This window comes from Adiantum capillus-veneris, chromosome 20 (assembly GCF_014529385.1).
Source record: "Adiantum capillus-veneris isolate H3 chromosome 20, ASM1452938v2, whole genome shotgun sequence".
In the NCBI taxonomy this organism is placed as follows: domain Eukaryota; kingdom Viridiplantae; phylum Streptophyta; class Polypodiopsida; order Polypodiales; family Pteridaceae; genus Adiantum; species Adiantum capillus-veneris.
Genome location: NC_140950.1, coordinates 53,644,677 through 53,661,635, shown reverse-complemented (window position 1 = coordinate 53,661,635; position 16,959 = coordinate 53,644,677). Strand labels below are relative to the sequence as shown.

At 42.0% G+C, this 16,959-nt stretch overlaps 1 protein-coding gene across 3 annotated transcripts; it reads right to left on the bottom strand.

The window, feature by feature from the left end:
• Positions 1–1,081: 1,081 nt before the first annotated feature.
• LOC147432524 (putative F-box protein PP2-B12) lies at positions 1,082–3,525 on the bottom strand. Of its 3 annotated transcripts, XM_086492430.1 has the most exons (5): positions 3,080–3,525; positions 2,397–2,515; positions 2,067–2,317; positions 1,900–1,995; positions 1,082–1,811 (listed from the first exon to the last, which is right to left on the bottom strand). In XM_086492430.1, the coding sequence occupies exons 1-5, from the start codon at positions 3,434–3,436 to the stop codon at positions 1,771–1,773; spliced, it is 864 nt and encodes a 287-aa protein (XP_086348556.1). In that variant the 5' UTR covers positions 3,437–3,525; the 3' UTR covers positions 1,082–1,770. The 3 variants fall into 3 exon arrangements, with proteins under 3 accessions (XP_086348556.1, XP_086348554.1, XP_086348555.1); XM_086492428.1 differs by having other exon boundaries at positions 1,900–2,317; positions 3,080–3,521; XM_086492429.1 differs by having other exon boundaries at positions 1,082–2,317; positions 2,400–2,515; positions 3,080–3,524.
• Between the last annotated feature and the right edge of the window lie 13,434 nt (positions 3,526–16,959).

Sequence of the window (16,959 nt, the reverse complement as noted above, 5' to 3'; positions counted from 1 at the left end):
CACATTATTCCTAGCACTTAAGATTCTTTTCAAAAGTCACTAAAATTTGCTCTCTTTTTTGCATGATGGGCGTTTGACTATTTAGCTCAAACAAGCTCCTTTTTCATATGGATTCATGCTACAAGGATCTAGTGTCATAGTGGGTTACATGACCAGGCAGAAGAGTAGCTAAGGAGCTCATGTATGATGTCAAGGAGGTCTATGTAGCGCTAGTGACAAGAACGAGGATGTTCATAATGGGTTTCTCAGGCAATATGGTTCACCTCCTTTGTCGAAAATATACAAAAGGTTCACTGGCCATAAACAAGTCTCGAGTCTTTAGCTGATTCTCTTGAAAGGTTTCCTTGATGGTTTGATTCATTAAAGTACCTCAACAATGCCTTTCTGCAATTTTAACATACATATTTCACACACACACACACACACATGGGCATCAGGATGTGATTTGACTCAAGGCTACACACACACATGCGCACCGTGTGTGTGTGTGTGTGTGTGTGTGTGTGTGTGTGTGTGTGTGTGTGTGTGTGAGAGAGAGAGAGAGAGAGAGAGATTACCTATTGATACATTAGCAACAAATTAAATACGAGTGCATAAGCATATTACCTATTGATACATTAGCAACAAATTAAATACACAAATGCATAAGCATCCCAATTACGATGGTGTCCAAATCACGAACCCGCAAAGGATTTTTCCATACTCTATATAACAGTTCGAACTCTGAGAGTTCTTTCAAACCACAGGCTAGCACAATAGCCAATGACAACAGAGCAAATCCACCAGCTCCAGTTGTCTCGAAGGAATCCTACTACAATTTGCTTTACATGACTACTGTATGATTTTGGTAGAAACCACGGCACCTAGTACTTTATAATGTGTGGCCTCTTTTAACATTTTGATGTTCCCACTAGCCATGTCAAGTGATGCTAACCAACACTTATCACAAGATACTACACAAGGGTTAATAGAATGTAGAGGTCTTAAAACATAACTAGCACATAGAGAAAAACAACTTCCATGAATTCGATGCACAAAAAGCCACCTTCAATGCCTATAAATTTCAGTAATAGATCCTTACTTAATGACAGCATAAGCAGTCCACCTTAGATCCTTGTAGTTAGCCACAATAATCCCAAAAAACACCGGCTAGTGATTCTGTTAAGATAATTTCCCATGTTCATTGAAGAGTATCAAGCTTTAAATGATGATTATGCTCACAAGCACTCTCCTCATCATTTCACTTCTAGATTGTTCCTCAATTTGACGACCTCTTCAATCCACTCCAATTTTGATAGTCATAAACACGGCAATTGCTGCCAATGTCACAACCCCGGATTTCTCGAGAATAGAGGTACGCTTCCTGAGAATTTAAACAGCTTATTGGGGACAACTAAGAAAAAGTTCTTCTTGCTGCACACTGCCAGCTTCAAATCAAAAACTTGCATGAACATGTAGTCTGCTTCCTCCAGCTATATTTTTCCTTTTATTTGGTATTTTGCCCATTTTTTTATGGGTTAAAATGTGAGCCATCCTTGAAAAAATACACTAAAATACCCAATGAAAGGCAAGCAGGGTGCCTGTCAAAAATCAAACCTGCCTCCAGTGTCAAAGGAAGTCTACGTATAAGCGCACTACTTCTCAACATCTACTTTATCCAGTGATGAACCTCTGCATCTTTAACACATATGTAAATGGATGAATACAAGAAGCCTCAACTCACCTTTAAGTGAGACCTGTACTCCTAACCATGGCTTCCACATTCTTATACTAGCCCTGCTTGCTTGCACGCGGAATCCTTCTTAATTCTGCTGCTATCAGAACAACAACGGAATATAAAGTTTAGCCGAAACACCTCGTTTTAGGGGTGGATTTGAATAGCGTCACCTTAAGTCGTACCAATTTCTATGAAATGACCCTCGTGGGCTGGATCTTTACACAGTCCAACACTATTCCATTCTTCCAGTTCCCACCCTCGATTTCCATCATGCAGAACTTCAGCGCAATGTGCATCTCTCGATGCACATCAAATTGTCCAACATCAAGCTCTATCCATGAGCATGTACGCAATTGTCTCAAGGGTGCAAGATTTGCAAGCCCCTGATTCCGCATTCCATGGAAAAAGCGCTGTGACTCTACAGAGTGACCATTTGATGTAGAAAGGGAGAGACTGACTGGAGCTCCACCCCACCCGCGTGATGTGTCCGCAAATTTCATTCGAAATGACACTGTATAGGTTCCTGGCAAGAAAACGCCTTCAAACACACCACGCACTTCAAACCAGCAGACATCGCGCAAATGTGCGCTATCCACAAACCTGAAACAAATCAATCAGGCTTCCATCACAACTCAACCAAGGACATGAACATCAGCTCTCGAAAGAGGAAAAGACAAACCACGAATCAGGTTGAGACTCCCATCGCCAGTAGCGTGGATCATCACCCCATACTATGGTTAAATCTCTTGCTGACTTCACAAAGCAACCTTCACCTGTTTCTGGATCCATCCAGTATGGCTGCATGCAACCCAAAAACAGAATAAGTTTGCTTAAGCATCGACAAACACATGAGAAAAGATTTTGCTTCATCATGATACTCCTCAAAGATGTAAGTTCCACAGGCCTGTCCACACAAGTAAACACACGGCAGAAGGTCCCTCTGCCAAGGTTTGACCACACTCTACCGCACATAAGTACATAGGATCATATCTCACAATGGCAAAGACTAGCCACAATGCCACATGCTCGTAGGCAGGCAAGCCTAAGATGTTTATCAATGTAAGAAACATCTGAACCTGGGATTTTAAACTAGTCTTCTCCATTTGCTCATGGCCATTCTGTGTTGACAATAATGTAAGATTTTGGACTGTATTCGATGCCCACATGCACAACCATATATATGTCACACATATGTTTCCAGATTGCACAACATCACACAGAATTAGGGTGATGCGCATGCACAATGAGGTCTGCGGTCTGCGGTCTGCGTATGATGCAGGCTTATCTAATGGATCCACACACACACACACACACACACACGAAGGCACACACATGCCAAGAGGTATGTATGCAGACACTTGCCTGGGAAATATCCTTGCGTAGCAAACCCGCACAAAGTCGAAAATAGAGGTCTTTTCTTGGGAGAGAGAGCCAGAGAGGATTGAAGGCTGCATCAGATGGCAGACGTGATGCCCAAAGGTCGTTGGAGTCAGCAATGGCCCGAAGAGTGCGACAGACCCTCGCCATACGGCACACATCGGGAGCGCTCAAAGCAGACAAAACGCGCACGAGGCAGTCACGGGGAAGCTCTAAAAGTTCAAATGCCGGGGAGAGAGATGGCAATGAGGTGCTTATGTCTTTCGTTGCAGACGATGAAGGTGAACCCACGCTTTCATTGGCGATGGATACCTTGCCTCCTCCCCTTACAGAAGCAGCCATCTCGAGGCAACGTGTATTGCTACTCTGTGTATGCGCGCGTGTGTGTGTAAATACCGTTCTTGTCGAGCTGGCGAATTGGCAACAGGAATACACGTGCACGACACAAGTGTGTTCCTCCACACTATCCTCAGGACTAAATAACACATAGTATAAAGGGGGGGTAAGGGGATCGAGGGCACAGAAGTGCGTGCACGAAAATCGGAGAGGTTGCAGTCGTAGATGGGCACTTAAAAACTAATCCCGGCCACAGATTAAACCCGAACAGCACCTATGTTTTAATAATAAAACCCCAAAAACCCGGGCCATGGGTACAACATGTGCGCGCGGGTGGGATGGTTACCCCATGCGTCACAATCTGGGCGACGAGGCCCTGGGTTCAAATCGAGTCGCTACTCGGGTTCCTTTTCGCATTGATTTGTCGCGCGTCTGGGTTTAATCTGCCTCGGGCTCCCCGCATCCACTTCCTCGCCGTCGATCCCCTTACCCCCCCCCCCTCTTTAATGTTATGTGTCACTTAGTGTCGTGGCACTATCTCGCACGGGCGGCTTCAAATGGGATCGACGGTTGAGGTGATTCAGACCGCTAGATGCACATTTGTAAATTTGGGACATTTGGTAAATTCGGGGAGAAAAGTAAATTCGGGTAGGCTTGTAAATTCAGGGCAGGCCACACCCATGTCTTGAACCTGCGACCTCACTGCCTGCCTTTGCTACGAGTTCACACAAGACGGTGATAATTTTAAGGGAAAATTACCAAAATACCCCTCTAATTTGCGGAAATTCCAATATACCCCTCAATATTTTGTCATAAATTCCCAAAATGCCCTTCAAAATTTTCAAAATTCCCAAAATACCCCCGGTTGTGAAATTAAATTTCTCCAAAGATTAAAGAGTTTGTAGCTTTTCATAACAAGACTCATTGCTTATCAATATAAGATGGTTAATCGAGAATTTGAGCTGATTATGTAGGCTTTGGAGATGAATGCTTCATCATCTTTAGACATAATTGCCTTTTTTTGCGAGATAATTTGTCACAAATTACATGCTAAGCACGCAAAAATGGATCTCAATTGTCAAAAAGGAAATAAGATTAAAAAATCTGCTACTATATACATGTGGTAGTGATGTGTGTGAACACACTAGGACCGCCGGGGCATTTTTCCCTCTTTAGGAGGTTTTTTCCCCCGTGCATTGTATATACGCCCATCACTCTAGAGCTATCTATTTTTCCATTGCACACTAAGTAACACACACTCTATTGTGTGCCTTGAGCTTCCTTCTTCTTCTCCAAGCTGTGTGTGTTTCTCTGCAACCCTAATTCCAACAAATGGTATCAGAGCAGGTTGCGTCCTCCCGGGCTTAGTCGCCAGCTGCTCCAGCACACACCTGCTCACTTTCTCTGATTTCAGTGAGCTTTTGCAAGCGTTCGCAAGTTGACAAATACTTTGGGAAGGCTCGTAGAGCTGGTCTACTCAGATTTTTGATTTGGACTCATTTCGGCCTCCATTTCCACTACAGGCAGAACTGCACAGGCTATTTTGTCATTTTGTGCAGAATTTCTATCAAGGCCGTTTTCTGCATAACAGGTGCCTTATAGTCTTCTACGGTTTGTGCTATATAGCACATGTTGTTCCCGCTCCGTTTCTCCTATTTTTGGCAGTTTTCACATCAGGTGCAGCATTTACCATGGCTGACAACAACAACACAGATGTGTTCAAGATGTTTGCTGCTGAGGACAGGTTGGATGGGGACAACTACCCTATGTGGGCTTATATGATGCAACATGTTCTTGTGTCAAAGGGCGTCTGGAACATTGTGCAGGGCATTGATGTACGTCCTGGTTCTGAAGATGTAGGCGATGTTGAGGATGTCGCAGGTCTTACTGCAAGGATTGCTGTTGTTAGAGTTGTTTTGCCTACGGCAGCACAAGTTCGTTGGGATGTTAAGGATGCGCAGGCTCATGCATTAATTGCGTTGTCTGTGAAGCGCACCATTGTTCCTCACATCCGTTCAACAAAATCTGCAAAACAGGCTTGGGATATTTTGGCTGGTCTTTATGCAAGTCGCAATGAGGCTAAAATTGCTTTGTTGCATAATTAGTTGGAGTCGAAGATTATGCATGACGAAGATGATATGGACACTTTCCTTGCTAGTGTTAAGGATATCAATGAGCAACTTATTTCTACAGGAGAAGTCATTTCAAACAGTTCCCTTTGTGCAGACTGTTCTTGATGCCTTACTAGACTTTTGCTAGTACTTGGAGACTTATGACCCAAGGAAATCCAGCAATTGTCAAGTTTGATGCATTATGCACATTGCTGTTGCAAGAGTCACTTTCCAGAAAAAACAGGACTAGGCAGCGTGCAGTTGAACAGGCTTTTATTGCTTCTCAAAGAAAGGGTGGTAACAGTAATGCAGACACTTCTTATGGTTCTGCTGCGAGTGGCAAAAATTATGTTCCTAATGCTTCTGCTGGCATCAATTCGTTTGGAAATTCTGGTGACAAGGGCAAAAAGAAGATGCGTTGCCATTATTATAAAGCTAATGATCACTTGATCAAGTCGTGTCCTAAGTTGAAGGCCAAAGAGGCTAAGAAGAAAGAGGGTGGTTCCACTGCAAATGCTGGTTCCACTACAAATGCAGCCATTGTTGAGTCTTCTGTGAAAGGAGACTATAATGCTGATGTTGATGCAGAATGGGCTTTTAGCGCAGAGTGCACTTACAATCCTGTTGTCCATAATGCATGTTTGTCAGTTGCTGCAGATTCACATGTGTGGTATTTCGACAGTGGTGCTACAAAGCACATTACCTCACATCGTGAATTGTTTACCTCTCTTGAGTCTGTCCCTCATGGTAATTCAGTCACTTGTGCCAACAACGCCTCTTATCCAGTTCAGGGAGTTGGAAAGATTGTGCTCACTGTTGCTAATGGCAGCTCCTTCACACTTGTTGATGCACTTTATGGACCTGGGATCAAGTAGAATCTCTTATCTGTATACGCACTTGCTAGACTTGGACTTGTAGTCAAATTTGTGGATGACAGATGTACAGTTCATGATCTCAGTTTTGGTGATGAAATTGTTGCATCTGGGCTTTTGTGCCATGGGCTGTATAAGCTCACTTTGTATGACAAGTGTGGACAAAATTTTGCAAATGCTGTTGCAGATTCAAGGTCTATTTCAGATGCAAAACTTTGGCATGCACGTTTTGGTCATCTGAATTTTGTCAGTTTGCTACGTTTGCAGAAATCTGATATGGTTGCTTATTTGCCGCCTCTTGAAGCACCTATCAAACACGTTTGTGAAGGCTGTATTCTGGGTAAAATGCAGTGTTCTAAGTTACCAAAGGATGGTTCAGTTAGGGCCACATGCAGGTTGCAGCTTGTGCATAGTGATGTTTGTGGGCCCATGCAAACTCCGTCCTTGGGAAATTACCTGTACTTCGTGACTTTCATTGATGATTACTCGAGGCATGCATGGGTATTTCCGCTTAAAGCGCAGTCCGAAGTTTTTATGTGCTTCAAACAATTTCTGGCTTTGGCTGAAAATGTCTCGAAATGTACTATGGGCACCCTCCGTTCCGATCGAGGGGGGGAGTATATGTCTCATGAATTTAATGCATTTCTGGCTAGTCGTGGGATAAAACACCAATGTACAATGCCTTATACACCTCAACAAAATGGTGTTGCTGAGAGGAAAAATAGGTCACTGATGGAAATGGCACGATGTATGGTCAAAAGTCAAGCTTTGCCGCATTCTTTTTGGCTTGAGGCCATCATGTGTTCCACTTATGTACTTAACAGGTGTCCTACGAAAGCTTTGCAGTCTATTACTCCATATGAAGCATGGCATGATAGAAAGCCTTCTATTGAGCACATGCGTGTTTTTGGTTGTTTGGCATATGCTTTGGTGCCACAAGTGTAGCGCAGAAAATTGGATGATAAGGCTGTCAAATGTATTTTTGTTGGTTATAGTGCTAAAAGCAAAGGTTACCAGTTGTATCATCCACAAACAAAATGTATTCTGGTTTCACGGGATGTAGTGTTTGTGGAAGATTCTGTTCAGCCCTTGTTGTCATGTACTAGAGACAGTAATGTAAGCTCACACGACATTTATGACACTTTTTTGCCTCTTTTTTGTGGTGCAAATACGAATGTAACTTCCAATGAGGCAAATGTACAGCCTATGGGGGTTTCTGAAAATGTTCTAGATCGGCCTATTTACTGATGCAGATGTACATGATGTACTTGATGAGGAAAGGGTTGAAAATGAGCAGGCTAGAGGTATGCCAAAATGGCTGGTGCACACTTTGCGTGACAGTAAATTGGATGCACCTTTGTCTAGTCGTACTCGTTCAGGCTCTCACCATGCATCTTATGCATTAGATTGTTATGCTTTGGCTGTGTCTAGCTTACATGATGTTGAGGAGCCTCTGTCTTTTGATGAAGCATAGAATTTAGAAAATTGGATGGCTACCATGCAATCAAAATATGATGCACTCATAGAAAATGACACATGGACTTTATGTGATTTTCCTCCTAGCAAAAAGGCCATTGGTACGAAGTGGGTTTACAAGTTCAAACGCAAACCGGATGGTGAGATTGATCGCCATAAGGCTCGACTTGTTGCAAAGGGTTATGCACAGCAAAAAGGCATAGATATGAAGAGACTTTTGTTTCCACTTGTCGTATGACTACTGTGCGTTTTCTATGTGCATTGGCAGCTCATTTTGGTTCGGATGTACATCAATCAGACATTGTTACTGCTTTCTTGAATGGTGACATATTTGAGGAAGTTTATGTAACGCAGCCTCGCGGTTTTGTCATAAAAGGACAAGAGGACAAAGTGTGCAAATGTAACAAGGCTTTGTATGGGTTGAAGCAATCTTCTCGTGCTTGGTATGAGAAAGCTGGCACTATTTGGTCAAACAAGGCATTCGTAACAGTCCAACAGAAAGCACATTGTATGTAAAGCGTGAGGGTGATGTACTTCTCATTGTGGTTCTTTATGTTGATGATTTGCTAATCACTGGACCAAATGAGAGACATATTGCTGAATTTAAGGTTGATTTGAATGCTACTTTCAAGATGAAAGATTTGGGGTTGTTGCATCATTACTTGGGTATACAGTTTAAGTAGTGTGATGGTGGTATTTCCTTGTGTCAGAAAAGTTACATAGAGACATTGCTATGTAAGTTTGGACTTGAGAATTGCAAACCTATTGCCACTCCCATGGAAACAGGTTTGAAGTTGAGTCTACATGATGCTGGCGATCCTGCTGATGTCACTCTTTATCAAACAGCTGTTGGCTGCCTCATTTATGTATGAAACACGAGGCCGGATATTCAGTTTGCAGTCTCACAAGTCAGCAGATTTATGCATAGCCCAGGGTCTAAGCATTGGCAGGCTGTCAAGAGGATTTTCCGCTACCTTAGTGGCACTTTACATCTTGGCTTTTTTATCCCAAGGGGGGATCATTGCCGCCAGACTTACATGCTTTTTTGGACTCAGATTGGGCTGGTTGTTTTGACACGAGAGTGTCCACAAGTGGTTTTTGTTTCATGCTTGGTAGTTCATGTATATCATGGTTGAGCAAGAAGCAACCTACTATGGCCACTTCGAGTTGTGAGGCTCAGTATAGGGCAGTCTTCACAGCTACGGTTGAGTGTGTATGGCTCAGACGCCTTATGGCTGATTTGGGAGTTGGACAAGACACTGCCAACACTATCTACACTGACAGTCAGAGAGCATCGGTAGTTGCGAGGAACCCAGTTTTTCATGCTCGCACAAAGCACATCGAGGTGCATTACCACTATGTCAGGGAGAGGCTCTCAGCAGGAGAGATCAGCTTGGCTTATGTGCCAACACAGGACAACCTTGCAGATCTTTTCACAAAGGCATTGTCTCGTGAGAAGCTTGAAGCTTTTCACAAAGCTTTGGGCTTACTCCCCTTTGTGGATTGATCATGTCCTTAGGGCATGGCACTTCACTCTACTCATGTGCCAGCTCTCGTTCACCGCATCACTCCAGGGGGGATTTGTTACCATATACATGTGGTAGTGATGTGTGTGAACACACTAGGACCGCCGGGGCATTTTTTCCCTCTTTAGGAGGTTTTTTCCCCCGTGCATTGTATATACGCCCATCACTCTAGGGCTATCTATTTTTCCATTGCACACTAAGTAACACACACTCTATTGTGTGCCTTGAGCTTCCTTCTTCTTCTCCAAGTTGTGTGCGTTTCACTGCAACCCTAATTTGTTACCATATACATGTGGTAGTGATGTGTGTGAACACACTAGGACCGCCGGGGCATTTTTTCCCTCTTTAGGAGGTTTTTTCCCCCGTGCATTGTATATACGCCCATCACTCTAGGGCTATCTATTTTTCCATTGCACACTAAGTAACACACACTCTATTGTGTGCCTTGAGCTTCCTTCTTCTTCTCCAAGTTGTGTGCGTTTCACTGCAACCCTAATTTGTTACCATATACATGTGGTAGTGATGTGTGTGAACACACTAGGACCGTCGGGCCATTTTTCCCTCTTTAGGAGGTTTTTTCCCCCGTGCATTGTATATACTCCCATCACTCTAGGGCTATCTATTTTTCCATTGCACACTAAGTAACACACACTCTATTGTGTGCCTTGAGCTTCCTTCGTCTTCTCCAAGCTGTGTGCGTTTCTCTGCAACCCTAATTCCAACAAAATCTTGAACAATCTTGACGAAAATAGATATAAGGGTACTTTGGGAATTTTTGAAATTTGAGGGGTATTTTGGGAATTTCCACAAATTAGAGGGGTATTTTGGTAATTTTCCCTAATTTTGATAGAGAAAGCTTATTACAAGCACCGATGTTAGCCTAGTGTCGTGTGTGCAGCTGCGATGCATTTGGCTTGCATTCAACCACGTCAGTCCGTGTTTTACGTTGAAAAACGGGCAACAACTCTCCTCTTCGGGGAGGGGCTACCCATATGCGATATGTGTTTTGTCCAACCACATCGTGCCAAAGGAGATGCACGCTCCTTTGCCTGCTCTATTGCCGGCCCGACTGAACTCAGCATATGTTGGGTTGGGATATATTTTGTTGACTCTGCCTTTTGGGAAAAAGTGAGGGAATTTCAGCCCATGTACATCTGAGCACCCTTCAAATGTTTGGAAGGTATGTTTTATATTTTTCCTCTTTAATCTATAGTCACTCTTTTTCTTTGTTCCCTTCTCTCTCTATGCCCTCTCTTTCTTCAATCTGAGTGAAAGGTAGTGCCAACGTCTATCTCCAAATGCCTTGTTCTTTTTCGAACCCCAAAACGTAAAATTGAAAGCAAGGGAGTTGGAAAAAACATAGGGAGGTCGTGCGAGTAAGCCATACAAACGGTAGCATTAGTTAAAAAGGTTATAACTCGCAGGCGAACGGTAGCATTAGTTAAAAAGGTTAGCATAAGTTAACAAAATTATAACCTAGGCCCAATAATATGTATGTAAGATTCTAAAAAAATCATCAATAGGGAGAATAATATCATCAATAGGGAGAACAATATGCTACCGTTTAACTAGTGCGATAACCTTTTTAACGAACGGTGCGAGTAGGCCAAATAATATGTATGTACGATTCTAAAAAAATCATTTACAGGGAGAATCTATGAAAATTTTATGGCGGGTCACCAGTGTGATGGGTAGAGAACTCGTGCATGCATGCGCGCGCGAAAAGAGAGAGAGAGAGAGAGAGGGGGGGGGGGGGGCAGTTTGCAGCACGTGGCAGTAAGAGAGCGGCAATGGAGGATTCTAGATGTCTTTTCAGTGGTGGGCGGTTTGGAATGCCGGCGGCTTCCTCTAGAGCGTCCAATGTTGCCCAGTCCAAGACTAAAAATTTCAACCCTTCCCACCGTTCCTAGACGATTTGCCTTGCACTCCAACGGTAATTTTTTCTAAGAGTTCACCGTGAAGACAAGGAAAGTGAAATGGGCCATTCCAACCTGAAGGGCATTTTCAAAGGAAACATTCCTTAGCTAAGGACCCTTCACAACTCTAGGGCTGGGTCACACCATGGGTTAGTAGGGTTAGTGTTTACCAAATAAATGCATATCCATGTTTTCCTCCACAAATGTAGAAAATGTTCACAAACCTGTTACCATACATGTGGTAGTGATGTGTGTGAACACACTTAGGACCGTCGGGGCATTTTTTCCCTCACTAGGAGGTTTTTTTCCCCGTGCATTGTATATACGCCTATCACTCTAGGGCTAATTAATCTTTCCATTGCACACTAAGTAATACATTCTATGTTGTATGCCTTGAGCTTTCTTCGTCTTCTCCAAGCTGTGTGTGTTTTCTTGCAACCCTAATTCCAAAAATTGGTATCAGAGCAGGTTGCATCCTCCCGGGCTTAATCAGTCGCCAGCAGCTCCAGCACATGCCTGCTCACTTTTTTCGATTTTTGTGATCTTTGGCGAGCGTTTGCAAGTCGACAAATATTTCAGGTCTACTCAGTTTTTTGATTTAGCTCATTTCGGCCTCCATTTATACTACAAACAAAACTGCACATGCTATTTCGTCATTTTGTGCAAAAATTTTGTCAGTGCTATTTTTTGCATAACAGGTCTCTTACAATCTTCTATAGTTTGTTCTATATAGCATGTGTTGTTCCCACTTTGTTTCTCCTCTTTTCAAGCAGTTTTCACATCACGTGCAGCATTCGCCATGGCTGACAACAACACAGATGTGTTCAAGATATTTGTTGCTTAGGACAGATTGGATGGGGACAATTACTCTATGTGGGCTTACATGATGCAACATGTCCTTGTGTCAAAGGGCATTTGAAACATTGTGCAGGGCATTGATGTACGTCCTGGTTCTGAGGATGTAGACGATGTTGAGGATGTTGCAGGTCTTGGTCGCAGGATTGCTGCTGCCAAAGCTGTTTTGCCAACGGTTGCAAGCTCGCATGCTCATGCATTGATTGCGTTGTCTGTGAAGCGCACTATTACTCCCCACATTTGTTCAGCGAAACCTGGAAAAAAAGACTTGGGATATTCTGGCTGGTCTTTATGCAAGTTGCAATGAGGCAAAATTTGCATTTTTGCGTAAAGAGCTAGAGTCGAAGATTATGCATGAGGAAGATGACATGGAAAATTTCCTTGTTGGTGTCAAGGATATCAATAAGCAACTTATTTCTGTAAGTGAAGTCATCTCTGACAGTTCCCTTGCGAAGACTGTTCTTAATGCCTTGCGAGATTCTTACCAGACTTTTGCTAGTACTTGGAGACTAATGACCCAAGGAAATCCCAAAGTTGTGATGTTTGATGCATTATGCATTGTTGTTGCAAGAGTCGCTTTCCAAAAAAAACAGGACTAGATAGCGTGCAGTTGAACAGGCCTACATGATCTTAGTTTTGATAATGAATGCTCACTTTGTATGACAAGTGTGGGAAAGATTTTGCAAATGCAGTTGTGGATTCTAAGGCTATTTCACATGCAAAACTTTGGCATGTACGTTTTGGACATCTGAATTTTGCCATTTTGCTACGTTTGCAGAAATTTGATATGGTTTCTTCTTTGCCACCTCTTGAAGCACATGTTAAACATGTTTGTGAAGGCTATATTCTGGGTAAGATGCAGCGTTCGAAGTTTCCAAAGGATGGTTCAGTTAGGGCCACATGCAAGTTGCAACTTGTACATAGTGATGTTTGTGGGCCCATGCAAACTCCGTCCTTGGGCAATTACCTTTACTTCGTGAATTCATTGATGATTACTCTAGGCATGCATGGGTGTAGCCGCTTAAAGCAAAGTTCGAAGAGTATATGTGCAAACAATTTCTGCCTATGGTTGAAAATGTCTCGAAATGTACTATGGGCACCCTCCGTTCCGTTCGAGGGGGAGAGTATATGTCTCATGAATTTAATGCATTTTTGGCTAGTCGTGGAGTAAAACACCAATGTACAGTGCATTGTACACCTCAGTAAAATGGTGTCGCTGAGAGGAAAAACACGTCACTTACGGAAATGACATGATGTATGGTCAAGAGTCAAGCTTTGTGTCGTTCATTTTGGCTTGAGGCCATCATGTGTGCCACTTATGTTCTAAACAGGTGTCCTACAAAATCTTTGCAGTCCAGGACTCCATATGAAGCATGGCATGATAGAAAGCCTTCTATTGAGCACATGGGTGTTTTTGGCTGTTTGGCATATGCTTTGGTGCCCCAAACATAGCGCTGGAATTGGATGATAAGGCTATCAAATGTATTTTTGTTGGTTATAGTGCTGAAAGCAAAGGTTACATGTTGTGTCATCCTCAAACAAATCGTATCTTGGTCTAACAGGATGTTGTGTTTATGGAAGATTATATTTAGCCCTTGTTGTCATGTACTAGAGACAGTAATGTAAGCTCACAAGACATTTATGACACTTTGATGCTTCTTTTCAGTGGTGGAATTTCGAATGTAAATTCCAATGAGGCAAATGTACAGCCTATGGGGGTTTCTAAAAATGTTACAGATCAACCTATTATTGATGCAGATGTACATGATGTACTTGATGAGGAAAGGGCTAAGAATGAGTAGGCTAGAGGTATGCCTAAATAGTTGGTGCATACTTTGCATGACAGTAAATTGGATGCACCTTTGTCTATTCATACTCGTTCAGGTTCTCGCCATGCATCTTATGCATCAGATTGTTATGCTTTGGCTGCATCTAGCTTACATGATATTGAGGAACCTCTATCTTTTGATGAAACACAAAATTCAAAAAATTGGATGGCTACCATGCAATTTGAATATGATGCACTTATAGAAAATGACACATGGACTTTATGTGACTACCTCTCTTGAGTGTTGTCAACTCCTTGAATCTTGGGTGACCAACTCCTGCTAATCCGCTACCTCTCCTTGAATCCTGTGATCATGAATCCAAGATGAATTTCTATCGTGTATGTGCGTGATGAATTTTTTGTGAATCCTGCTAATCCCCTACCTCACACACATGATGAAATGCACACATGTACAAAAAATTAACAAAGTGAGGAGGCTCGAAGGTCTGCTAAGCTATGGGAGGATGAGGGAAAGGAAGTTCACATGCAATTTTTGCTTTGTTTCGATATAAAGTTGTAAAATCTATTATTTATACATAATCATAAATGCTTTATATAGTATGAAGGGCCCTACTTAAATAATGTGAAAGGTGCACATTGCACATGAGAATTATAAAAAATGAGAAGAAAATAATTAAAAAAGAATAAAATAAAAACACATTGAAAATTTAAAACAAAAGAATGTTTCGGTGCTTTCTTCATAAGAAAAGAGAATTTTAATAAGAATAAAATATAATAAAACTAGTGAAATGAATCTTAATGAAATATATAAATGAAAGGACCCGATATCAATGCCTCACATCATGGGATCAAATTCCTATGAATACACTCTTTAATAAAAAAAAGTGAATGCAACTTTTGAAAATATATACTATTATAAAACGGGGAGGGATCCCCCCCTCCCCGGCACGTGTGGCAACCTCTTTCAACCGGCATGTGTTCCCTGCAGCTTCGGTGACATAGTGGACAGTGCGCGTAGCAAGAAAGGTGCAGACACACACACACATACACACACACACATACACACACACACACACACACACACACACAGAGATTTTATTATCGTCCTCGGAGGTCAAATATGACCTATGGGACCGAAGTTACATGTGATGTAGTATGTCATAAGGTGCGATGGTCAGATTCCGCGGTCCATTGGCCAAACATAAAACTCTTTATGCGATACATGATGGCTTCGGAGAGTAGCATATAGTCAATCACGTATCTCCATTATGTCTCCTACATGTAAATCCATTAGTCCCACTCCACAAGGATACTCCATTGGCAATGAGCATACCCGTGCTATTACACATGTGTAAAAGTAACTTTCCATAGTGATCGGCTCTTTATCATCCATTGAAGAACGATCATACAAGTGAACTTCCTCCAACTCCCTTGAAATGTATGGCATATCAAATTGTTGAGTATCATGTTGCAATGTTTTTGTGCGAGCATTCATATCCCCAAATACAATAACATCACCTTCACCTTTGAAATAAGCAATGTCCTCTTCTAAATTAAAAAATGACTAATCTCTATCCATGCAAGCATAAAAGGGAGAATCATGATAAGGAATGTAGCAACCGGCTACAAAAATGGATGCTCTTTTTGGTGTCATAATTTTCAGCCATACATAATGTTTGTACTTGTCATATTTCACAATTGATACAAAATCTTCCAATCCTTTCTTAACCATAAATGCTACCCCTCCTTGTCCTCTTCGTTGCTTAAGATTCTTTGACCACATCAATGAATGTACATTGTAATTCTCCAAGCCGTTAATCCTTTGTGTATCATGCTCCCAAGTTTCAACAAGAAGTACAACATCAGCTTTGCTTGTTAGTTCATCAATGCCAGCCCCCACATTCCATGGATATCCATTACAATTCCAAAAGCATATTTTCAATTGTAACTCGGTCTCATAGGTCACGTATCCCTATTTGCTCAAGGGACTTGCCTTCTCCTTGGTCACATTTTCTTCATGAGAGATCTCCTTGTTTTTCTTATTCTTTTCCTCATATGCCTTGCAACGCATATTTTGTTGCTTAATAGTGCGATCTTCACATACAAAACATTTTGTATCCCTCAAATCGATCCAACTATTATCAAGGATAATATTTCACTTGGTCTGTGTGTATTTCTCTCTCTTTCCCTACCTTTAGGGCTCGCCCCCTCCTTCCTAGGGATGTGGGAAGACTTTTTAGACTTCCCATAACCATCCAATTTCCCCACTTTTGGCCATTGGACTTTTTAATTAATTTTTGGAATCTTAGCCTAAGGAAGTCTTAATGGAGCTAAACCTTAGGTCTTTTAAGCTCCATTGAGGCACATTGCTCTTTTGTAGACTCTCCCCCTTTGGATCCCTATTTTTTCTCCTTTGGATCCCTGATAAGACCGGTCTGGCAGCCTTATCGATATTCTAGCTTTTACTCCCCTGGTTCTTCCCCATATTAAATGATCAATTTAACATGAGAAAATCATTTGGGAGAATTAGACATTAGTTTTTATGACATTACTTTAGTCTTCCCATAACCATCCAAGTTTTCCACTTTGGGTCATTGGACTTTTTAATTAAGTGGAACCTTAGCCTATGGAAGTCTTAATGGAGTTGAACCTTAGGTCTTTTAAGCTCCATTAATGCACATTGCTCTTTTGCAGACTGTCCCCCTTTGGATCCTTGTTGAGACCGGTCTGGCAATCTTACCAATATTCTAGCTTTTATTCCCTTGGTTCCTCCCCATATTAAATGATCAATTTAACATGAGAAAATCATTTGGGAGAATTAGATATTAGTTTTTATGACATTACCTCTCTCTTGAAATCATAGTCGTCCTCGACTATGATTTCAAGAGTCGTCCTCGACTATGAGATAGAGAAGATAAAGCCTAGTCATTAGTCTGTTTCCTAGCGGGTAGAGGATCCCTATTTTACCCTCCAACACCGTTCCA

Excerpts from the sequence above, each read along its gene's own strand:
- LOC147432524 (XM_086492428.1), bottom strand. The coding sequence starts at position 3,436 with ATGGCTGCTTCTGTAAGGGGAGGAGGCAAGGTATCCATCGCCAATGAA. Across the intron at positions 2,516-3,079 it reads TACGCAAGGATATTTCCCAG|CCATACTGGATGGATCCAGA; the intron begins GCAAGTGTCTGC and ends GGTTGCATGCAG. Across the intron at positions 2,318-2,396 it reads GAGTCTCAACCTGATTCGTG|GTTTGTGGATAGCGCACATT; the intron begins GTTTGTCTTTTC and ends GATTTGTTTCAG.